The sequence below is a fragment of the Panthera uncia genome (assembly GCF_023721935.1).
Source record: "Panthera uncia isolate 11264 chromosome A1 unlocalized genomic scaffold, Puncia_PCG_1.0 HiC_scaffold_17, whole genome shotgun sequence".
Classification (NCBI taxonomy): Eukaryota; Metazoa; Chordata; class Mammalia; order Carnivora; family Felidae; genus Panthera; species Panthera uncia.
Genome location: NW_026057577.1, coordinates 102,758,310 through 102,784,009, shown reverse-complemented (window position 1 = coordinate 102,784,009; position 25,700 = coordinate 102,758,310). Strand labels below are relative to the sequence as shown.

Below are 25,700 nucleotides of genomic sequence, written 5' to 3'. Positions count from 1 at the left end.
CGGGGTCTCTCTTCCTCTGCCCTCAGCTTCATGACAACTTTGTAGTAGAGGGCACTACCATAAGAACCTGGGTTTTGGAAGCAATTCTCAATAACCATCGTAAATGAAATGGAGTTGTTTTTAGAAGGCTGCAGGACCCATCAATTTCATGTCTTATTTTATTTTATTTTATTTTTATTTTGTTTTCTGCACAGAGGAAGTTGGCACTAAGAGGCAGTACCGACAGAGGAGATTTTGGAAAATGACTCATCTGGAATTTGCTGGAGGAGCCTGAAGTTGGTGGAACTTCAGCCTTGGGGAGAAAAAAAGGAGGGGTGTGTGTGTGTGTGTGTGTGTGTGTGTGTGTGTGTGTAATTTATGTCTGTAAGTGCTGTTCTGTCCCTGAAGCATCTAGAAAGCATTTCTCAGGGAGCAAAGGCATAGTATGACTGGGTCTGGTTCTAATGCAAGTGGCATTTCTTTTTGGGCCATTAAAGTGTTTGTTGAGGGACAGAACATGAATACAGGCAAATGAAATCTTCTCTTAAGTATGTCAAGAATGTAGGAGAGTTTTCCTTTCAAATGATCTTTCCCACTTGCCTAATAAGTGTACTCAGACTTGTAAAATCAGACGGCCTAATTTGAGGTTCTGAAAATATGGTCACCGTACCCCTAAGGAGCTGCTTTACTTCTTCAAGCCCAAAGGAGATTGTCACCATGGCCACTCCTGAATTATTCACATGACCAAGGGGATTGTATCTATCAAACAGTGTCCACCTTCCCATGTCCTGGCTTCAAGGGTCCCTCATCCTAAGAGAAGTCAGGAAACAACACAGTGAATAATTTTGGTAATAGCTCACAGTTATATTGCACTTAGTAATTTGCCTCGCTGTGTCCTAAGCATTTTACACATTTTCACTTAATTTAATCCTGACAGCAACCCAAAGAGACGGGGACAGTTACTATCCAAGTTTTATAGATGAGGAACCTGGGGCCAAGAGAGATTAGATGATATGCCTGAGATCCCACAGCTAGTAAGTGGAAGGAGTCATACTCTTAATGGCTCTGTGAGGACCTAGGCCACTGGGCAAGGAGAAGTGAATTCCAGAGTTATTATGAAGGAAGGATCAGTTATACTCATCTCCAGAAATAGCAATGCAGAATGTCACAACAGAAAAGGAAGTCAGTGACCAGCAATCCTCACAGCTTATTTTAGAAACGAGGAAACTGAGGTCCAGAAAGGTTAAGTGATTTGTTCAAGATCATGAGAGTTAGTGGCAGAGGCAGGGCTGTGACTCAAGTTTCCTGCCTCCTGTTCTGTTGTTGATCCATGATTCCCTTGCTGCTGTGTAGACCTGACGGTAAGTCCTGTTCAGCTGCTGCCCAGGGCCTTTTGGTTTAGGTCTCTTTGTTTTTTGTTTTGTTTCTTTGTAATGTTTATTTATTTTTGAGAGACAGAGAGAGACAGAGCATGAGTGGGGGAGGGACAGAGAGAGAGAGAGGGAGACACAGAATCCGAAGAAGGCTCCAGGCTCTGAGCTGTCAGCACAGAGCTGGACGCGGATCTCGAACTCACAAGCTGTGAGATCATGACCTGAGGGGAAGTCAGAGGCTTAACTGACTGAGCCACCCAGGCGCCCCTCGGTTTAGGTCTCTTTGTATGCTTCCTGCTCCTCCACTTTGGCTGGTCTTTTCCACAGAGTGGGAATTGAGGTCCCAGGCTTGGAGTTCAAAATGTCATTTCTGACTCCTCTCTTTTGTCTGTCATTGTCATCAATCCATCTTTCGCTTTCCCATCGGATTGTTTTTCCCACAACTCTGCTAGACAATTCATCTTGCTTCTGCTCCAGAGCCTCGAAGTCCTGTGTTGCTTCTAACACCTTCACAAGGCAGAGGACCATGGTCTTGGGCCACAGTGATTGGTCCAGGGTTGTGCATGTGACTTCAGCCGAGCCAATGACATTGAATCTTGGAACTTAGCAAAAGGTTATTCTCTTTCCTAAGGAGTTGCTAAGCTAATAGGATAATAAGCCTTGTGGACAATTGGAGAACCTGTCTGAGAGCAAAGTGCCACAGTAACAAGCAGAACCAACAGAGGGAGAGAGGGGACTCTCAGTGGCACAGAACCATCCACGGACTTCTCAGTTACATCAGCCAATACTTTCATTTTTCGTTAAGGCCAGTTGGAATTGGATTTCTGGGAACTTAGAACCAAACAAGTCTGATAATACTCCTTGTCTCAAAACAAGGGATGAGATTGGTACTTTCTCAACTTTGTTCCCAGACTATCCATTAATTCGGTAAATATTGAGTATCTGCAGTAAGTATGGGTAACAAAGACCAATAAAGATAAGTAGGACACATTCCTTGCCTTCAAGCGCCTACTAGACCAGCAGGGGAGCCAAGATTCATACATAATTGCCCATCCTATAAAGCAGAACATCATAGGTGGCCTGAAGGAGGTGTAAACAACACTGTGGAGGTGTAAAGGAAGAAGAGCCCACACTCAACTGCAGAGTAGAGAAAACATACCTTACAATATATAGGATTTGAGTTAGAATTTGAAGCCTGGGGAGAAATGAGAATTCCAGACAAACAGACCAGCATACTCTAAAATGAAAATGGAAACTTTCTGGGCAGAAAAAGAAAATAAATGGATAGTCTGGGTTATTCAGAACGTGTATTTCAAGGCAATTCAACTCAATTCACTGTGGCAAATCAGATACAATGTGGCCATATTAATGTTATATGAACGTTGTCCCACTTAGGGCAGATTAGAACTGTATCTGGGGAACAGTTGTATGTTCAACACGTTAAACAGTTTTTGAATGAATGAATGAAGGTTTACCCCTTTTCCCCACTACGCAGAAACTCCACGAAGGCAGGAAACATGCTCCTCTCCCAGCTCCTAGCACAGTGTCTGGCAGAGTGGAAACTGAATAAATATTTGTTGAATAAATTGGTGAATCTGATGGAGACTTTCAGTATCAGGCCAACAACGTCTTTGTACCTAATTCAACAGACCACGGAGGGTCCTCAGAGATTTTTCAGGAAAGCCCCTTGTCCAGGAAAACCTACTGTGTGCTGGTCACACTGCAGATGTGCGGCAAGATCAGGGTGGTGCTTTTAGAAAAAGAGATTATGTAGCAGTGGAGAGGAAAGAAGAGACATTGGAGTAGAGAGACAGCATCACTACTAACTCACACTGAAAGTTATTGGAACTTGATCATGAAGAGAGCCTTCTGAAAATAAAAAACAGAGGAAGCGGTGGAAGTCAAATGGCAGAATTTGGTACCAGTCACAGAAAAGAAGTCAGGAAAAGCACCTGAGGGACGATGTGGCAAATTATATTTTCCAAAGATGGCCACAACATTGCCTTCCTTCCCACCGCATAAGAAAATAAAGTCTAATTCCCTTCCTCTTGAATCTGAGCGGGCTCATCATTTCCTTGCAAATGATGGTGGATGTGGCACATGTGACTGCTCATAAGTCATAAAAAGTGACTCAAGTGCTATCTTGCTGTCTAGAATAATTTCACCTTTCACAGCCCAAACTTGCCATCATGGAAAAACCACAAAGAGAGACCCTAAGAGCAAACCCAGAAAAAGGGAGAAAATGCTTGAACAGACCCATGGGGGCAGCCCCTCATTGTTCCAGCACCACTCAGAGATCCCAGAGAAGAGCCACCCAGCTGAGCTCTTCCTGAATTCTTGACCCACAGAAACCATGAGAAATAATTGATGCATTTGGTTCCAATTATGCTGAGGTTAGGTATACAAATGGATCCTACAGACATGATAACCAGCTGCCTGCTGGGAACATGGATCTGGCCAGACTAGGGAACTAGATTAACGGGCCATTTGAAGAGATATGAAGCTATGGAAATAGATGGAGTTGTCAAAGGAGAGAATGTGGCCATAACAGAGGAGGGCCAGGGGCTACATTTGGTTGGGTGAGGAAGAGGAGTTAGTGTGAACATAGGGATGTTATTATATACTTACATGATTATTAGTTGGTTCATCTGCTTTGTTGTCTGGCTCCCCTGATTAGACTATTAGATCCATAAGAGCAAGGGTCAAATCTGCTTTTACTGCATTGGTGAGTGCATTAGTCCGGCTTGCTGCAGTAACTACCTCATAATCTCTGTGGCTTTCATCAATGGACACTTTTTTTTCACTCCTGTAACATGCATGTTGCACTGTAGGTCAGCAGTGACTCTGTTCAAGGCAGCCATCTGCTCCATGTGTCTTCCCACTCCAGGATTTGGTGGAGAGAACCCACCTCCAGCTGGGACATGCTGTTTTCAGGGAGGAAAGGAGAAGCAAGAGGTCTGCAGGAACAGGTGATGCCTCTAAAACTTCTGCCTGGATGTGGGGTATAACATGCCTGCCCTCCTTCCATTGGCCAGAGCTTGACCCATAGCCAAGCCCAAAGTAACCTCCAGAAAGCATAGCAAGTTGCAGGGTGCTAGGTGATCATGTAATTCTCTTATAGAGATGTGGTAGGAGTGTGTGATTGGCGGCAATAATTTACCCCATCCCACCAGAATAATCTTCGTGCCTAGTACAATCCTTGGCACTTAAGAGGTGCTAAAAAATTTGTTGAATGAATGAATGAACGTGGTCAGAGAGGTAGGAGAAGATCAAAAGACATGCAGTATTTAGAAACGCAAGGAAAATTTGACCTCCAAAAGGAATCTGGGAGCAGAAAACAGGAGACTTTATGAACGCACTGAGGTCATATGACTAGACTGCACAGTATTTTCTACCTTCTTTCCATGGGAAATCTCACAGACACACCCGTTTCAGGTGTGGATCCTACAAGATAATTCATTTGTCCAAAGTTCCAAGACACTTCTACCCTGCCTCCTCCCTGAACCCCACCCCTTCTTGCTTACTAGTTTCATTTAGATCCCTTAGAAATGGGAGCTATGAATGTGAGATTAGGACACAAATGCTCATTGCCCAGCACCTAACAAATCAAAGAACTGTGTGAGGAAGGAAGCCACTATCCTCATCTTCCGCTTGGAACAAGGTCAAGTCACACTCTCCAAGGGCACAAAGAGGTCACTGCAAAACTGGAGGCGGTTCAGACTGGGGGAGAGCAGGCGGTGGGGGTCAGCCCTGTAAACAACAAAATGAATAAGAATGCTGCTGTGTTTTAATTTAGAAATATCCATGCAAGCCACGCTTGTTAGCTTTTTTTATTTTTAATTCAAACTAATGAAAAATTGAAAGGAAATGAGATGTTCCATGAGATTTAGCCAGACACTGAATAGGTCTTGTGGAATCTGACTGCAAAATTAGTTATGGAGAGCTTTTGGCAAAAACCACTACTGAGATTAAAACACTGCCTGCCTGTTCCTAAAAGGTGGTGGTCCACACTGTGAGGCCCCTGGGGAACCGTTGCAAGGGCCACTGTTCTTGCCCCATTCCTATTACCTAGGAGATGAAATTTTTAAAACAAGTTGAACTGTAGTATGAGCTGTGCTCAGTTGAAGTTTCATGGCCAAACCAGCAAGAATTAAACAGTGAAGATAGAAGAAAACTTTTTAATTGTATTTATTTATTATGAGAGAGAAGAGAATGAGAGAGAAAGAGCAAGTGGGGAAGGGGCAGAGAGAGAGAGGGAGAGAATCCCTTGCAGGCTCTTTGTGCTATCAGCATGAGGTCCAACATGGGGCCCAACATGGGGCTTGATCTCTTGGAACTGTGAGTTTATGACCTGAGCCCAAATCAGGAGTCCGATACTTAACCAACTGAGCCACCTGACACTTAATCACTGAGCCTGCCTCAGTAAAGACAGAAAAATTTTAAATTAGATTCTGATGTTATTTGTGTATATAGGTGGTAGATGTGTATGCATGGGTGTTGAGATATATGGAAATGGTGCACAGGTACAACAATTTGTGAACTAGAAACCATGAGAAAAGCAATCATTGGTTGTAATGCCTTTCTTGCAGGGGGCTGAGTGTTTCACATGAATTTGTTTACCTTCAAAAGCTGAAACTATTTTGTGTCATGAACTCTCATCCTCTGAATGTCTAGACTTAGCCTTACCGTGGTCCCTTTGCACAAGCAGAGGGAAGACATTTGAGCTTACCTCATAGTCTCTTATTTCTAGCTGATGGGTAGTTTAGTAGAATTCCATGTTAAGGCAGCAAGAGCTTGTCTGGTAAAGAGAATTCCATGTTAAGGCAGCAAGAGCTTGTCTGTTTTGTTATTTAGATTTCATACATTATTCTGGCTTGCCAGCCATCTTGAAAATGGGTAGAAGAATGAACACCGATTATTCCTCATTGCTAGCAGGCCTTGGAGTGGTAGTGCACAATGCTGTAGCCACACTGAGCTTCTCTCAGTTCCTGAGCATCTAAGCTATTTCCTGACTCAGGGCCTTTGTAGGACTGTTCCCTCCCTGGGAAGGTCCCGGTGTGTTTTTTCTGCCTTCTTTTCTTGGCTAACTTCTCAGGTTTCAATTTAAATATCGCTTCTACAGAAAAGACTTCCCTGACTCTCTATACTCTCCCCCGCCCACCCCGGCTGTCTACACCACGTTCCTCCTCTATTGTGCTCCCTTAGAGCACCCTGCTCTTCCGTCAGTTGTGACTCTCTATGTGCCTATTTGGTTGTGTGTTGCTGTCTCCCACCACACTGTAAAGGCAGGGACGGTTTCTGTCTGGTCCCCACTGCTTCCCCAGCATTTAGCAGAGTGCCAGGTATATAGATGCTCATAGTTGTTGAATGAATAAAAATTCTGCTAACAGGAGGTTAGTAATATCTAGGAAAGCTTCATTTTAGAGATGGAAATACGTTAGAGGTCACATGAACCTAATCCTTGCAGACATCAGATCCATATTAATCCAGAGCACTTTGGTTATTTTCATTCTCTTCTACAAGTGCACCACAGCTTATATATTCTTCTGGAAATTGGCATTTGGTTTGTTTCCAATTTCTTGCTATAATAATGCAGCTATCAATATTCCCATATATGCTTCTTTGTGCACTTTTGCAACAATTTCACTAGAGCTTATGCATAGGAATGGAACTTTAGGTAATAGGATGTGCAAATCCTTATGTTTACAGGATCACTCCACTGATTCCCAGAGTAGCTGTCCCAGTCACCACCCACAGCAGCTGCATCCGAGCGTTCCTGTTGCTCCACTTTCTTGGCAAGGTTTGATTTGAACAGATTTCCTAACATTTGCTAATCTTGTGGGTGCAAAATGGCAGTTTGAATTTTCATGAGTCCAATCTGTTTAGGCCAAAGGTTGCAAACCGGTTGTGCATGGCTGCATGAAGCCTGCGGTCTGCATGCCATCCATGGATGTGTTTTGTTTGACCAAAGGGTAGTTTTTGAACCAAAAAATGGAATTAGTTGCCAACATTTGAATATCGGAAGCTTTCACCAAAGAATCTGGACTTCTGTTTTCTCCTTGGGGGAAAAATGGGAAGACATCCCTCCAGAGGGCCCATATTCACACATGACGACAACTGGCAGTATTTGAGAATCAGTTGCCTCTGCTTGTCGTGCAAGTGATATGCTTTGCAATTGGCTGGGGTCCTAGAGCCAACTTATATCTTGTGGTTATCTTCGCTTTCTGGCCTCTGTAGTCTTTTAAACTGTCTGCCCTGTTTTGAGCCTTCGTAAAATAGAGAAAAGCTTTAGAAGTGGGGTGGTGATGGATGGGTAGCCCATCCACTCAAGTCAGACCAGGAATTGCCCTACACGACCGCACTGGACACATGGCTCCAGATAAAGACTAGAACAGTTGCTGAGTGTAGGGCCACGTCTTCCCTAAAGCCTCATTCCATTCATCTCCCTGTGCCATGTGTTGTCCCCTTCTCCAACCCCTTCCTCAGATGTGATCTTCCTTGACTGAACTTCCCAAGCCCCTTTGTCTGTACTCCTCTTGAGACACCTATTTATTTTCACTATGTATTATGGTTAATTTGTGTACTTGCCCCCTTTCCTCTCTTTCACTAAAAGCCCCATAAGGTTTAGGACCATGTATTTATATGTCTGTCTTTTTAATGTTTGTTTTTTGTTTACTTTTGGTCCTTCATGGTACCTTGAAGTGGTAGCTTGTGCAGGGAAGTTTTCTTTGTTTGTTTCAACACATACTTTCTATGTGCTCTTATGCCAGGCATTGTGCTGGGCACTAGGACCAAGAGATGCCAACACTGCCTTTAAGGTCTTACAGAATCCTGGGAGAAAGGACCGTACTTTCTTCCTTCCTTCCTTCCTCCCTTCTTCCTCCTTCCCTCCCTCCCATCCTTCCTTCAAACAACAAATTATGTTGAATGCTTACTATGGGCCAGACACTGCACTAACTGTTGGGAAGAAAAGCAGACAAGATCCTTGCCTCATGGAGCTCACAGACTAGTGAGGGCACAGAGGCTCACCTGCCTATAACTCAAGAACCTGGCTTAGCCTGGGAGTCAGGCCTGGGAGACAAGGGAAGACCTGAGCTGATTTGAATGAGGAGAAGAGGCTAACCAGATGAGTTTCCAGCAGTGATAGCCTCCCCACAAGAACATGTCCCTCTCAGAGGGCCTCCTTCACCTATCTCCAGAAGAGGAGAAGAGGAAACACAGGAAGAAGCGCCTGGTGCAGAGCCCCAACTCCTACTCCATGGATGGGAAGTGCCCAGGACGCTACAAAATCACCACCATCTTTAGCCAGGCACAAACACTAGTTTTGTGTGTTGGCTGCTCCATTTTCCTTGGCCAGCCTACAGGAGGAAAAGCACGGCTCACAGAAGGATGCTCCTTCAGACGGAAGCAGCACTAAAAGCACCTTGACTCAAGATGAGTGGGAAACTATCCCAATAAACACATTTTGGATTTAAAAAAAAAAGAGAGAGAGAGACAGAGAAGCTAGCCAGATGAAGTGGGGAGGTGGAAAGGAATATTTGTTCCATGTCCATGCAGAAGAGTTAGCTTATAAGAGTTGGTTATGGTAAGCAGGAGGCTGTCAGACGAGGGAGCAGAGTCAGTGTGTCTGGAATCTAGAGGGTTGGGCACAGGAGAGTGGGAGATGAAGCCAGAGATATAGGTAAGGGCCAGACCCCAAATAGCAATGAGTACAATCAAGTGTTTAGGTGCTAACAAAGGTGCATGCAATTGAGATACTCAGTTGTTGATCGAATTAATGCACAGGTAAGGGAATATATAGATGACTATTCTAGAAACTTAGCATCTAATAGAGGAGATAGGATGTCAGATGGGTTGCTGTTGTTGTTTAATCAGTAGGGGGCAGAATGGATGTTGAACATTTCAGAGACCTAGAAATTCTGCATTAGCTACAATGAGAAGAATCCCGTGAGCCTAGAGATTTATTAAAGATGGATGGCTCTTTGCCCTCACACCTGACTGGAAAAGAAATGGCCTTCCCCAGGCTTCCATAGTCCCTGAAAAGAGGAGGATTGTTGCCTGCGGAGGATTAGCTGAAATAGGTCCATAATGAGCCAGCCCTAAGTCATTGACAGCACTTGGCATTTAACTGTAAGGAGCAGGTCTTATTTCCTAAGCTCTTGCCTTGCTAGTGTACCTCAAGGCTTCTCAGGCGAACAATCCTAATAAGTAGATTTTTTTTCCTCCTTCTACCGCACTGAGGCTGCCTGAAAGCTTCCTGCCCCTGAGTTTATATTCTAGGCCATGCCAGTGGCAGAACTTTCTCAGGCACACAATTGAAATCTAAAGCATCCTTGGGGAAAGCTCCCCTTTGACCCAATGCTACTCTTTAGACCGGAGGAACTTTTTTTCTCAAGGGGTTTATTATAACTGATTCCTGAAAATTACAGCCAAGTGTAAGACCCTGCCAGCCTGTGGCTGGTTTGTGTGTTTGTTTGTTCTGTTGTTGTTAATTTATCACGTATTAAGAAAAGGAGCCTCCTGTCGCCCTGGGCTTAGTATCACCCACCTCTGTCCTTTTGCTCACTCTGTACTTTCACAAGGAATGTCCTCCCTCCTTCCAAGGGTTGTGTCTTCCATAAAGCCTTCCCCAGTAATGCCAGACCACATAATGCATCTCCTTCCTGACCTGCTCACAACTCTTACCAACTACTCGTACATATTGGTATTTGATTATATTATTTATTCATGCACTTTTTTATATGTATGTGTCTTGGGTCTTCAACAAGGTTACAACTTGGCGGTAGGCCAATAAGTATTTGCTGAATGTATTAATGGCATATAAAACTCAAGGACCAGGACTGCGATATGCCCTTCTTTGCTCGCCCCTACTATACTGAGTCTGTTGATGGGATCATAAGAAATATTCAGTAAATATTTTTGAAGCAAATTAAATAATAGAAGTTAGACTGGAAGGTAATATATCACAGTGATTAAGAGCATAGAATATTATGGGCGCATGGGTGGCTCAGTCAGTTGAGCGTCCGACTTTGGCTCAGGTCATGATCTCGCAGTCTGCGAGTTCAAGCCCCACATAGGGCTCTGTGCTGACAGCTCAGAGCCTGGAGCCTGCTTCATATTCTGTGCCTCCTTCTCTCTCTGCCCCTCTCCCACTCATGCTCTCTCTTTCGCTCTCTCAAAAATAAATAAACTTAAAAAAAGAAGAGCATAGAATATTGAATCACATAGCTCTGAGCTATCAGCTAAGGACTTGGATGAGTTCAGTGATTTCTTCAAGCCTCAATTTCCTTATATGTAAAATGAGGATTGTAGCAGTGTCTACTTAAAAAGGTATCACTGGTTGGGCACCTGCGTGGCTCAATCAGTTAAGCATCTGGCTCTTGATTTTGGCTCAGGTCATGATCTCATGGTTTGTGGGATTGAGACCCGCATCAGGTTCTGTGCTGATAGTGTGCAGCTTGCTTGGTATTCTCTCACTTCCTCTCTCTGCCCCTCCCCAACTCATGCTCCCTCTCTCTCTAAACAAGTTTTAAAAAAACGAAAAAAAAAAAAAAGAAAGAAAAAAATCATTGGAGATTGAATATAATAATGCATACAAACAAGACTAACCTGAAGCTAAAATGAGCCTCAAAGTGGGCTGAGAACAATTTAACTGCACAGGGATGTTGAGGGTTTGACTGGAGCTTTGAGACTGAAAAGGGAAGCAAAGAATTGGACTGCTTTGTTGGAGCTTAGCATCGACCTCAAAATGCAAGGCTTCCAGGGAACATTCTAAGTTGAGTGACCCATAAAATAGTGTAGGGACACCAGAAAGTAAAACCAAGCAAAATGGAGCAGACCAGTGTTTCCAAATTCACACCCCCCATACCATGCCAAGGCAGTTATTTCCTTCTCATTCCTTTTCCCCTCAGAGAGAAAAGTTTGATGGCATTTTCATTTATAAGTTTGGTGGTCCTTGTTCAGCTGCACTTGAACTCTTGCTAATCTCCTTTTCTGCGGGGGAGAGGCTTCACCTCAGGCTGCAATCTTTTGATAGACCATTGTATATTTTAGCTAGAATTCAGTGTCACTGTTCTGCTACTTATTTTTATGATTATCTTTTAAGTTGAGTAATACTGGATTTTCCACTAATAGTAATATAAAGTTCCCTTTCACACTTACTTTTAGGAAAAAAAAGAAAAAGATAATTAAAAATTAAGTAAATATTAGTCTAGGAGGTCCACACTTAAATAAAATAACAGGAAGGAGTTCTAGACCAGTTCTGCTCTTCAGGAGTTATGCAACCTTGGGAATGCACGTCACTTGCCCAAGCCTCCCTTTTCCTGGTCTATAAAGTGAATGAGTTGGACAAGAGAGAATCGCTGTGGTTCTTCTCACTTGTATGTTCAAGCATTTGGTTGGGGGAGGTGCCCGAAAATCCTCCTTGATGGTGGAGGGCTGACTTGGTTTGGAAGAATTTGCTTTGCAGGGAGGTGGGGATTGGTAAGGCTGAACAGATGCACCATGCCAGGGACACGCGGGGTGTATTTATTCTCTGGCTATATTTATTCATGTGCACCAGCCCCAAGTTTGCCATCTTATTTTAGGACTGAAAATGTTCGTTTCAGACACCCAAACTTGGAATTGGCAAGTAAAATTATACCAACATGTGGCCAACTGAACTTCCTTATTTCCCCAGATTTCCTTTCTTTGTGACCTTGGAAAAAATAATGTTTTCGCCCCTCTTAAAGAAATGGCCCTAGGTGGGCCCTGTTCTCTAGTTTCTATTATGCCAATAGCTATCACTTACCAAGCTTTTAGCACGTACTAGGCACTCGGCAAAACACATTAAGCATTTCATATTGCTAATCTTGCAACAATTTGAAGTGGGAGATATTGCTATTATCTCGTTTTACAATGAGGAAACTGGGGCCCAGAGAGTTTAAGTGAATTGCTCAACGTCACATAACTCATAAGAAACAGAAATGGGATTCAAATACAAGTCTGTTGGGTTCCAAAACCCATGCTCGGAAACCATTATGTTATACATTGTTAGCATTTTCTATATCAGATTTTTTTAAATCTTAAAATGAAAACCTATGAGTTAAGGATCTAAAATTGAGGGTTTCTGTTTTGTAAAGAGACCTAAATGTATTCAAGAAATGATAACAGAATGGAATACTATCAGGTTATTAAAATCACAAGTGTGTGGACCACATGAATGTAAGAAAGTGTTCACGTGAAATACCACTTATGAAAAACCACTGCAAAGGGAATGTATATACTGATCACAGTGCTGTGCAAGTCATCTTAATAAATATTGTTGAAGACTGCACAGAATTTGAAGGATGTGGATAGTTCAGAGTTCAATGTCTTTTAGGCTCTTTTTTTCTCTGCAAGGTTACCTAACTCTTAAATGTATAAATTTATGTAGAGGACTGAGGAAGTGTTTTTTTAAGGGTGTAAGCCAGGAATAAGTTTTAAAGGAGCCTGACTGCAGTTAGAACCCTGGACTAGCACACTATTGGCCTACCTGAAATATCTAGTGAGCAGGTCATTATTGCTTATTGCTTGGGACCAGACTGAATTAAAAATCTCTCCTGAACTCAGTCCTTTATTGTCCTTAATACACTTCATTGGATCATTATTTGGAGAGAGGCATCTTCTTACCAGAACTTCGTAAATGTTTTGGGTGACTGACCTCAAAAAAAATGTACATCTGCACGTGTATTGAATACCTCGCCAACGATTCCAGTGGACCCATGAGCCCCTGGGCATACAGGAAACATCTGCTAAAAAACCTCTTCTGAAGTCCCAGCTTGGATGGTTGGAATCAAGTTGAGGCAAACCTGACAGGGTCTGGTTTCATGGGAGGAAAGCAGAAATGTGCATCCTGGTGGTCTCTTACATTGGTGTGGTGTCTTTCCAGACTGTTTCATGTTCATGACCACCTTCCAGGCTGGACAGAGCAAATGATGCTGTGGTTTTAAGAACACAAATTTGGGAAATGGTTGCCAGGATTAAAATGCCAATCTTATTATTTATTACCTATGTAAAACTTGGCATACTACTTAATTTTTTGAACCTCTGTCTCTTCAGTAAAGTGGAGATAATGCTAATGATGAGGAGGAGGAGGATGTTGATAGCACTGAATAGTTGTGAACCTTCGGTAATATATGTCATATAAGCTCTTAGTACAGTGAAAACAGAGAAAAACAGAAAAAAAAAAAAGCAGAGAAAACCCTAAGTAAACAACTTGCTTGAGAAAACATAACTAGTGGGGCGCCTGAGCGGCTCAGTCGGTTAAGTGTCCAACTCTTGATTTTGGCTCAGGTCATGGTCTCATGGTCTGTGAATTCAAGCCCCACATTGGGCTCTGCACTGACAGTGTGGAGACCCTCTGTCTCCTCTCTCTCTGCCCCTCCCCCACTTGCTCTCTGTCTCTCTGTCTCAAAATAAATAAAAATAAACTTAAAAAAAAAGATAATACAACCAGTAATGAGCACGGTTGAGCCTCTATCCCAAATGCTTCCAGTTCACCTATCCTTATGACTTATAAATTTTAATGCATTCATGCATTATCTATCTACTGTATGTAATGAAGTAGCTATATATAACTATATAAGCTTTTTCCTTTTTTTCTTTCATATAAACTAATTACCTTTTCAGAGAAATTAGTGAAATGGCTCAAGAAGTATTCCTGTCAATAAATCTTATTTCACACAACATTAAAGGTTTGTTCTTAAGACATACTTGTAAAATTTTGTCATTTAAATCAAAGGCTTCCCCGGCTAAAGCTTGCTAGTGATTTATGTGAAATTGCCAGTGGTTAATTAAGGCCAATGTCTGCAGCTACCCCCTTGTTCTCTCCAAGGGCCTGCTTCTCTGACACTGTCCCCCAGGGGCCCTGCAGTGTGGCTCCCCCACCCCTGTCTTTCAGATCTCAGCTCAAAAGTTACTTCCTCCTCTTCCCTAATCCCCACCCTGACCCCTTGTCCACCCCCAACTAAGTAGCAGTTTCTCTGCTGTAAATTCTCCTTTATTGTACTTACTTCCATCTTTAATTAAACTGAGTGATTATTTGACTCATAATCTGTTTTCTCCAACAGACCATAATGACCAGGAAAGCGGGGCCCATATATTGTGCACTCACTCTTGTGCCTAACTTTTGGTTGAATAAACAAATACACAGTTTTGTTTTGGGCACTGACCCTGTCCCCTGCCCTAGGACAACAGATGCTGTATTTTCTATTCTCACAGCAAACTTTCAGGCAGGGAGCGTTCTATTCATCTTACACCTCAAGAAAGCAGAGGGTCGGAGGGTATAAACAACTTGCTTCAGATTACAGGGGAGGTAAATGACTGAGGCCCCACCCCCTTCTGTGATTTCTGGAGCTCCAGGGACCCTCAGGCAGTGAAAGGCAGGAGTCTGCAAAACTCGGGAGGACTGTAAGTGGGATTCTTAGAGTTCTCCAACACTCCAGAGAATGGCCGTCTGCAGATAGTCAATTAGAAGAGCATCATCAAAAACCAAGTCCCCCTGACTAATGAGGTGCCCCAAATTAAGATGTCACTTATAATCTCTTTCCTCCTCCGCTATCTGGATCAAAATCCCAAGGTAAAGGAATCATTTTCATTTTTCGAAGGGAAATCTAAACGCTTGAACATTAAAAAAACCACTTGTCATGAGAGAGAGAGTTAAAACAGGTTTTGGTATTAACTTCTTAATGATTTTTGAAATATGCAGATCTTGTTGGAGCAGATGTGCCACAAATGGATGGTATCCAATGTCCTGTTAAAATCTGGGATGCCTCAGAGACTATAAAAATAAAATTCTAAACACAATTTCATTCTGGCAAAGGCTGGGTAACCATTCTGGATTGGACCAAAATATCTAATTGGCTTGGGCACAGAGGATCAATGGCATTCTCCAGTTGGTGAACTTCTTCTGTGGAGATTAAATGGAATCATGAGATTGTAATTAGCAATAATTATAGCAATAGTTTCTTCCGTTTTTTCTCTTTGCCTGTGATGGCTTTGGAATAACTTGTTCCTGAGCCTGGGAAGAGCTCTGAAAAGGAAGTTTTCCATTCAACTCTCCCAGACCCTACTTATGCTTTAGGACAAAAATGAATTGCTTTTATAGTTATTCATTTGAAAGCCTTTTTATTTCTTCTTCCTTAAACTGAAGCACCAGGTTGGGGAACCACCAAGGCCAGCTACAAGATGCAAACCAACTTCATCACCGAGGGACACAATGGGATGTGAACACTAGGGTGGGAACACCGATAATGACAAATGACACTGGATAGAGGTTCATTCCCTCGGGAAGGACAGGAATAAGAAGCTGCTGTGTACACACCCCTGGCTCTTTGCACAACCTCTCTTTTGCTCTTTTCCAGCTGTGGAGGGTTGAGGTAAATCACTCTGACGATGTCTGGAGGACATCCCCTGTGGGATACTGGTTTCACACTTTCATCTCCCATCCGATTGCTGACTTCCACACTTTTCTTCCATTCAGTAAGAGAATTCTTTGCTGAAAATATTCATCACATCATTCCTTTTGTGAGCCCATTCTTTAAAGAAATGTAGAATAATATGAGCCAGGCCCATGTATGGAAAATTCTAGAAATTCCTTACCCTGAGGCAAAAGGACACTCCTTGCATGGTTCTAGGCCCTACTGAGGTCTGGAAATGCAGCAGACAGGGTCAGAGTGCATTTATAGCTTATCTTGGAGCCCTCTAGAAAGAAGATCTGCCTTGTGAGATTATTATTCCTCAGAAGTAATAAGAATAATGAGCTACAATTATATAGTGATTACTGTCTGCCAGCCAGTCAATCAACAGATCTTTCTTGCACGCACACTAAGTTGCCAGCACTGTTTGAGCTACTGTGAATAAAGAAAGGAGAACGCTGCATACCCAGCCTTACGCTTGTGCTTACGTTGCATTGGGAAGCTGCATGTTTGAAGCCCCATGTTTGAAGTTCTTTGTTTTAGACAAGGAATTAGACTTGCTCAGTCATTCTGGGAATCAGAGTTAGGGAAGAGGGAGTGGAAATTACAGGCAGGTGCCCAGGGTTAGGCCAGTGGTTCTCAAATGTGGTCCTGGACCAGCAGCCACAGCAGCAGCAGCTGAGAACATGTCCTAGGTGCAAGTTCTCAGGTCCCACCACACACGTACTGAGGCAGAAATTCTGGGGGTGGGGCCCACAAGCTGTGTTTCCCCAACCCGCCACTAATTCTGGTGTTCACTAGAATTTCAGAACCATTAGTTGGACATAAGGAAGAATGCTCTTCCTGGTAGAGTTTTCCAGCAGCACACTGAGCTGTCTCACTGCTGGTGGAAAAGAGTTCCCCATCACTGGGTGTATGCAAACAAGACAATTTGGACTTTAGCATTTCCCAAGCTTATTTAACAATGCAACAATTTTATAATGATGAGGTTCTGACAGGACACCAATGGGAGCTTATAAAATATAATGCATTAAGTAGATCTCACAAAATGCTCCCGAAGGTAATAATTGCCATATAAATAAATGAAATAATTTGCCAATGAATTGCCAAAAGTTGTTTTTATACTTTATAATGTACAAACATGTTAGGCCAATAGGATAATTTTATTGATGTATTTTAAAAAATTTTTTAATGTTTATTTATTTTTGAGAGGTGGGGGGAGGGAGACAGGAGACTAGAGAATCCAAAGTAGGCTCTGTGCTGATAGCAGAGAGCCTGATGTGGGGCTCGAACTCACAAACTGAGAGATTGCTCCCTGATCTGAAGTCCAACGCTCAACTAACTGACCCACCCAGATGCCCCTTAGTAATGTATTAATGTGAATGTTGCTAACACAGACATTCCCCCCTCCCAAATACCTGGTACTTATCAAGGATGGGAAAATCATATGCGCTGCTGTTCTTTCCAGTCCTGGAGAATGTGCACTAGAAGAAACGGGAAGGTAGCCAAAATTATATTGAAATTTCTTATCCCTTTCCATGACTTTTCCAACTCCCCATCACTTCCCTCTTCTCTTCTTATCCTGGCAAGGCTCCACCTTTGTCTCCAAACCCCATAAGACCCAGTGTCTTCATCCCCCTTCCCCCACCCCAGCCTTCCCCATCCTTCCTTTCCCTCTGTTCATGCTCCTGGGAGGCCCATGTTCAGGACTTCCTAACTCATTCCTGATCAAGTCCTGTACTGGTCCCTCTAAGTGCAGTGCTTCTGTCTGCTCATCAATCTGTGTAGAAGGGTTAGCATTTATTAACGAGTTACTGGTTCATCATTGGGGGAATCTGTTTGATTTTTAATGGGAGCCTTCTAGAGCCAATGCCTGCTAGGGGGAGAGTTTTATAAAGGCAGCCTGGGGGCAGGAGGGCATGAGATGGAGAGAATTTCTCAAGGGGGCCCCCAGAATAATTTCCTGCCTCAGAACTATCCAGGGTTTTGTTGAAAGCACACTCCCTCCTCTCACTTGGATACATTGTATCACATCTCTGCAAATGTGGTCTGGATCTGCCTTTTGACAGTGTCCCGGAGGAATCCTGTGCACACTCGTGTTTGAAAACCATGGGAGCCCAGTCTCCTCCACAGCTCCTATGGAATCATCCTTCTAAGCTCAGTCAAGTCCAAACTTGACCTATCTAGCATTTTCCAGAGAGATTCGTCTCTGGAGTTCTGATTGCCTCAGGAGCTGACATTGAAGGTGAATTATAACCACTGACTTGGCCTGAATTTGATGTGGGCTGCTGGAGAGATGGGATGTGCTTGCTGTACTCCTGTTATTCCAGCAAAGTCTCAATCAGCTACCTCCTTGGGGCTATACGTCTAGTTGCTTTTTTCTGAGTGAGTCCGGGGATGGGTGGGGATGATAGAGGGAAGACAGGGACACCGAAACACTTTATTCTGCTTTTCCCACAACTACTGTATGTGAAGAGATACCTATTTATGGTCACTTCTTCTCCCCCTTGATATTTTGGCCTCGTTTAAACTGGGGACTAACATGATCAAGAGGCAGCCCTCTGGGTTCCTTTGCAATGATCTAAAAATAAACAAGGCCCAAAGGACCCATTCCTTCTTCCCATTAATTTGAAGGAAGGCAGATGGTGCCCAATAACCTGGTTTGAATTGCCAGTAAAGCTCGTCATCTTTTTGCTAAGCACTTGCCGTTAAATTTTAACGGATGGTGTGAGGTGGTGCTGAATGAGCTTGGAGAAAGGTTAGTCTGTGCCCGTGAGGCAGGAAAGCAAGAAAGGGAGTGAGTTGGTCTCTGCACAACCTCCCTGAGGAGGAAGGTGTTTTGAGGAATGAGAATGACCGGGGAGGACTCTGAACTGTTGAGACTGAGGGGGTTGTGTGGCAGATGGGGACGAACTGGCAGGAAAGAAGTGTTTCCCAAGAAACTTGAGGACATCCCAGTTGTACGTTCGAGGGCCCAACTGCGTCTCCCTTGTCACTCCTTTCCTTACATGCTTTGTGAAGTCCATAAATGCAGGCTGCATGAGCGATGCAAACCCTTGATTGGCAGGAAGTATAACAGGAGGAAAGAGCAAAGAAAGTAGGACCAAGAAAGGGAGGGGACATGAGCTCCCTCCAGGGCTGCAAAGATAGGGGCGCCTGGGTGGCTCAGTCAACTAAGCATCAGACTTTGGTTCAGTTCAGTGAATTTGAGCCCCGCATCTGGTGCTCGGCTATCAGGGCAGAGCTTGCTTCAGATCTGCTGTCTCCCTCTCTCTCTCTGCTCCTCCCCTGCCCTGCACACTCATGCATGTGTGTGCCTTACCCTCAAAAATAAATAAACATTAAAAAAAAAAAAAAGGACTGCAAAGACGAAAGAAAGAGTTCTAGGCCAGGGGACGTGGGTTGTGGTCCTGACTCCAATATGACTGTCACTGAGAAAAGTGTCACCAATCACCAGGTGGAAGAAGGTGGGACCCACATTGCTTAAGGGACCTGCCTCCTTCATCTGGAACTAGAACTCAAGACTCCAAACCTTCTAGTGCTGTTTCCACAGACATCAACAAACCTGCTCCTTACTTGTGTGCTCAGTGAATGGTTTATTGATTTTTCTAACTCAAAATGGTTAATTCTGTTGATTTTTTAAAATGTCAAAATTAAATGGCTGGATTGGAAGATCAATAAGATCCTTCTCAACTCTGAAATTCTATTGTGTGTTCTATTCCATTTGTAAAGGGCCAAGTTTATTTTGTTTTGTTTTGTTAGTACTCAAAACGTTAGGGTCCCCAAACCAGCCTAACTTGCTTATGAGTAAGGGAAAAGCCTGAAGAGTCAATTTCCCAGAGAAGAATCAATTGTGGCCTGGTTATTTCTGCCCCAGGAATCAGACATCTTGCTCTAATGCTGGGCCTGGGTAAATTTCACCTGCCTCTTATCTATTCCTTTTATGCCCTTCATTATTCTTTTTTTAGAGAACAACCTCTCCCTCATCTCAGGTCATGTGGTTATGGTCCAGCTGATCCTGCGTATCCCAACCCCACCTCCCAGGGGTAGGCAATGTTTAGCCAATTGGAGTATTTTGCAGCCAGAGGCCACAGTATTTGGTTCAAGAATGAGAATTTAAATCAACACAGCTTAATGAGACTCATCCTGGGGATTTTTGCCAAAACAATTGAGAATGAGTTTCCCTCTTTCCACAGGAGTCACTAAATTACATGAATGTAAGCCTGAAGTTTCAGATGGCCATCAGTTCTTGAAGAGAGCCTGGACCTGAGAATGAAGCAAATACAGAGGAAAACAATACTGAAAAGTGGACAAAGATGAATTCCTGGTGACACCAGTTGGCCACCTGGATCAAGCCATATCTGAAGGTAAGATCACCCTTGGAGTCTTCGGTTCAGTGGGCCACTGAATTCTCCCCTTTCACTAAAGTTTGTATTAATTGTATTTTTGTCATTTTCAATGAAAAATGTCCCAGCTAACACAGATACCTTGGTACTCAGGGCTATGTGCAGGAAGGGGGAAGAAAAGAACATCCGTAATGTGTTGAGCAAATACAGTGAGCAATAAGGTTTGGATAATCCAGCCAGCAGCAGAGAGCAGGCTTTAGCAATACTATGTTGTCAGAGCTAAAATCCAACTGACCAGTTTATGTCTGATCTATTACAGTCATAGAGGCATTATGGCACAGTGTGGGCTGGAAAAGCAGAGTCCTCAACTCTGAAAAGCTGAAGAAGGCACATTCCTGGGATTTCCCCAGATTCAGAATCTGGGAGGAGAGGCCTGGGATCTGCTTTCTTAAAAGACTCTCAGGGTACACATTGAAGTTTGAAATCCACTGCCATAGCAACGAGAGATCAGACTTTGACATTAGAAGGCCTGGATTTGAATGTGGCCTCTACCACTTACTACCTGTCTGCTGTTGGGCTAGTGACCTAGCCTCCTTTCAGCCTTTGTTTTCCTATCAGTAAAATGGGAATAATAATATCTCATAGAGCAGTGAGGACAAATGAGGTAAGGTGTGCATATAAAGCATTTACTCAACTCAGTGTTTTTCTATCAGAAGTATCTAGGTATTGTTATTACTAAAATCTAAAACTAAGAGAAGGGAGCATGCCTAGGAAGTGTCACAAGGACAGATACACATTAGTTTGAATGATGTTGCTCCCCAGAGTACAGGACATAACACCCATAGTGGTTAAGACTGGAGGTTCCTAAGTCAAAGTGCCTGAATCAAATTCTGGTTCTGCCACTTAACCAGCTGTGTGTTCTCCTGCTCCACTACCTGGTGCCTCAGTTTTCTCATCTGCAGAATGGGATTAAGAGTAGTACTTCACTCACAGCATTGTAGTAATGATTAAATAAGATAATGAGTGCAAAGGACACAAACGACGCTTACTAGTTTTATCAGGATCGGTTTCCCCTTTTCCAATTACAGTCCTGCTTTTCCCTTCTGCTTCACCCACATCACCTTATTCCTCCGGTACCCTCTCCCACTGGCTCTTGACTCTGTTATTGAATGAAGAAATTAGATTCAGAACTCCTAGCTCTTGACTTGAGCTGAAACCCCCTAAAGAGGGCTCTGGCGGGGAGGTGATAGAGGAACTGCTTTGTGCTGGCGTTCGGGGGCAGGGAGGGGTACTGGCTCCTGTGCTGACAACCTACAGGTTAGCAGAAATGTCTGGAACTTCAAACTGACATTTGCAAAGTGTCAAAGCCCTGGGCATCTCCTCTCTGATCAAGCCCTGGGAAAGCTTAGGGCCTGATGTATTAATTATGCAAATGAAGAACAGGTTGCCGTCTTTGGGCTGGACGTCATTCTGATGGATGTGACACGCTAGTCCTGCCTGCAAGTTCTGTGTAGGCATTGAACATTCAAAGATCTGTTCAATGCAACCTTTCAGTGGAAAAACAAAGTCTAGCAAGCTATACAGTGAGAAAATCACTTCAGGAGCAAAATGACCGTGTGGCTGTGCCGTAAAAGTGCTGGAAGAGATGTCTAAACCTGAAATCCAAGTTGGGCCTCATCTTCCTCACCTGTTAAATAAGATGATCTTGAATGTTTGTTTGTTCGTTTGTTTGTTTTTTTGACCTCGGCTAGTTAAGATTCTTAGATTCCACATTCTGTAATGTTATTCCGAGTTGCTCCTCTTAGGAAGTCTCTCCATCCCTCTGAATTTCCAGCAGGGTGGGTGACATCTGCAGTTGAAACCAGGCCATGTGGTCGAACAGTTGGCAAATGGAAGTTATTCTCTTCTCACTAGAATGGGTGCAGGGTTGCATATTAATTTACAATTACTCATAAAGTAGACAGCAAAGGCCTCTCTTTTGTCAACACTTGGACATACAAATTAGGTAATATTGAATAGGCAATGAATATTTCATTTCCACCTTGCCTCCTGGTGCCAATCACCTTCAATGAGACTAGATTAACATCAGAAGTGACTCGCACTTGGTTAGGTACCCAAGTCTGGCCCCTGGGACTGGCTGCATTTTGGCCTCAGTTTGTGAGCCAGACTCTCTCACTGACTATGCAAGGGCAGAAGCAGAATCACATAAGCCCCCTTCCAGTTTATGCTGGGTATGAGCTTCGGGGTTTCAAAGTAATCTTTAGTTCTGATGGCATGGCAGACCAGATTCATAGAAAGGCTGAATGAAAAAAAGAATTTTATAAAATTCTGACATGAAAGGCAGAAAAAAAATTCCTCTGGTGCAAGGAATGAAGAGAGAAATCAAAGCCAGGACTTGTAATGGAGGGCTGGCATTTCAGCAAAGTTTCTGACCCAGATAGAGGCCGTAAGAGCTGGCGGTTGGGGGCCTGACGGTTGCTAGATTTACAGGAGATGTGGCCTCAAGCCCTTGCCGGGCAGGGGAACCAAAACTGAGCTTCAGCATAAAGCTGTGAGCCTTGACAAGTTACAATGTCTATAAAATGGCAACTATGAAAACTCCACATTTGAGTCTAGGAAAGAAGCAAGAAATCTTGCCACCTGTCTAAAGCCCGGGTTTAAAGAAGAAAATTAAGTTATGTCCAAGACATGAGAATCCCAAGTCTGTGCCACATATGGGGAGGGTATCCACATGCGTACTCCTGCCAAGTGAGCACAAGCTGTTCAGGTCAACCGAACCCTCAGAATAAAATAGAAGCAGTTGTAAAACTGTTGGGACACAAACACGCACACAGGACTCCTACAAGGAAGTTAGCCACCATGAGTGAGAGTCATTGGATGCAGCAAAAGATTAATGAACACCCTAAGATTCAGAAATAATAGAAGTATCGGGGCGCCTGGGTGGCTCAGTCGGTTAAGCACTTGACTCTTGATCTCAGCTCAGGTTTTGATCTCAGGGTTGTGAGTTCAAGCCCTGTGTTGGGCTCCACCAAAAAAAGAAAGAAAGAAGAAGAAGTAATACAAGTATGTTTAAGAGACTATAAAATAAGTATATCTGAAACTATTAAAGATATGAGAGAAGGAATAGAATGGCAAAGGAAGCAGCTGAGTTTGAAGAAGCATACAAATATAGCTCATACATAGATTGACTAACGTCATGGTTTGCCTAGGACTGAGGGATTTCCCAGGATGCAAGCTTTCTAGTGCTAAAACAGAGTCTCAGGCAAGCCAGGATAGTTGCTTACCCAATATCAACTGGTAATTGAAGAAACATTAATAAAGGAACTATTCAGAAACTTATGGACAGGGTTTAGGGAACCCATTGGGGAAGAATGCAGCACTCTGAACCCAAGAATAATTGGGGGCCATTACCATCCCTAAGCCTGAAGGGGCAAGGAGAGGGTGTGGTTACCAAAACCCAGAGAAAGTTCCAAGGAGCATGCTGCCTGATAGGAGCCTTTCGCAGAGGGAAACACATCAGTGTCCTTCCACCATCTCTTTGAGCTCATATTGGGGCCTCTCATTGGCTAAACTCCACTGAAAGCCAAAAGACCAGGGAGCCCGTTGACCTAGGCAATACAGGTCAGCCTCTTGAGACAAAGAGCTAGATAAAGTGGGTGCAGAATGGATCTTGAGGGGCAAATGAAAAATAAGCAGGAAAAATGCACAACTCAGCTGATCCTCTGGAAACCTGTACATGAAGCATCATCCCACGCTGAAGCAGGTCACACAACATCAGAATTAGCAGAAAGACCACCAGGACAACGGTTATAAAAGCTGTGCCCAGGTGACGATCTGTTATTCATAATCAGTGTGACTTTGTGGAAGTCTTTCTTTGCGTCAAACCACTCATCTATTAATAAATTATGGAATCTTTCTAGAAGAGTTCTCAACCTGGATGTCCATGGATCAAATCCTATTTGCAGTGCTGTTTGGCCTATACAATGGTTTTAAATTAATTGGAATGACCCAACAACACTGAAAAGATCAAGAGAATTCACATATTCTTGATGTCTAGCTGTCCTTGTGCTTTCGATGGGCAACAATTGCCTGAAGGAACTAGTTTGGGCAGTCCCCATCTTGTTCCATTTCCCCACGGGCCCCACCTGGCCCATTTCACTCACTTAGACAACCTGTCTGCTCCCCATAGGAATCTGAATGTGAAAACTTTGAATGAGCTCTGTCAGTTTTCAGCTTTAACAACCTGTGACACTTAAGTCAGGCTGTATTTTTTGCGTATGAACATAGGCTTTCTGAAGTTTCTAATCTAGGTAGATTGGGAAGTTGGCAGGTGTTTATTTTTGCGTATCTTCCTGTACATCTTAAACACAGCACATATGCAGTTTTATGAAGCATATGGTTTTCCATGCACATAACTACACTTTGTTGATTTTTTTCTTTCCTTAAAATTTTCCAAAAGCCCAGTAGAATAAACACAAGCTGCCACTTGGAAAACAATTCTGAGAGAGAGCCCAGCTGGGGTAGAAAAAGGGGATTCAAAAAGCTGCCAAGTGACCATCTTTGGAGTACAGGTTTCCGTGGTCCATGAAGACCACAATGTTTCTTCTCCCCTTTTCATGGCAGATGGTGAGCATGGGTGTAAGGCAGCTCACCGCTGGAGCTCCCTGCTTTCAGCTGTGGTGGAGAAGTTGCAGAAAGCCGAGTCCAGCCTCTCCACCCATGGCAGACCTTCAATGGAAACACCCGGAAACATTTACTGCCCGATGAGCCCTGGGTTTTCCATCTCCGGCCAACAGCCATGGCAGGAGGTCACAATGAAAAGGAGATTCTTTTCCAGGCTCAGGGGAGAGAGAAATCTGAAAAGGGGTTTTCTCCATAGACCAGCCCTGTTAAGAGGTGCAAACAGTGAACTGTCAGGCAGGCCAGGGAACCTTAGATAAGCATTCGTGGGAAATGCCCGAACATAACCCAGAGGGATCAAGAAACCGGTGCTGTCTAGCCAGCATTCCGCGCTCAAACTGACTGTTTGCTTGGCTCACAAAGGATCTCCCCATCGACCCCCACCCCCGCCACCCCTCCCTCTGTGATTAGTCTGTACGCAGCTTCAGCCACTGCTGGAAAATGACTAGGCCAAAGGATTAAAGTGTTGAAAGAGAAGTTCCTAACTCCTCTTCTAGAATAAACAAGGGTTGTGGGTTCAATATAAGTTGTGAATATGCATTAATTCTCCTGGAGACAAGACTGGTGCTCATCACCTTCACCTCAAGGAAAGGTGGATTATGTTTTGAGTGTTGGAGGCTGAAGTAGAGCCTGACAAAATTGTCAAGGCAACAAACGTGTCTTGACCTCTCCTTTCCCTTTCTGGGACCCCTTTCATCGCCCACTGTTCACCATTCCTCCTCCTTCTTGCACATCTGGCACCTCCTATCAACTTTATGCACCTGTCTGTCTCATCTGCCAGCCACCTGTCCCTCGGCCCCCACCACAGCTTACCTCTCCTCCATGCCGCTGTGTCAGTGAGGTTTCCTGCTGGGTAGGATGGCTATAGAATTTCATGTCCAAACTGG

General features: G+C 43.6%; 1 protein-coding gene across 1 annotated transcript; it reads left to right on the top strand.

The window, feature by feature from the left end:
* The first annotated feature begins 8,514 nt into the window (after positions 1 to 8,514).
* Positions 8,515 to 8,828, top strand: LOC125935159 (40S ribosomal protein S27-like). The gene has a single exon (XM_049648850.1). It carries the CDS (start codon positions 8,515 to 8,517, stop codon positions 8,767 to 8,769), a length of 255 nt encoding a protein of 84 aa, XP_049504807.1. The 3' UTR covers positions 8,770 to 8,828.
* The last annotated feature ends 16,872 nt before the right edge of the window (positions 8,829 to 25,700 follow it).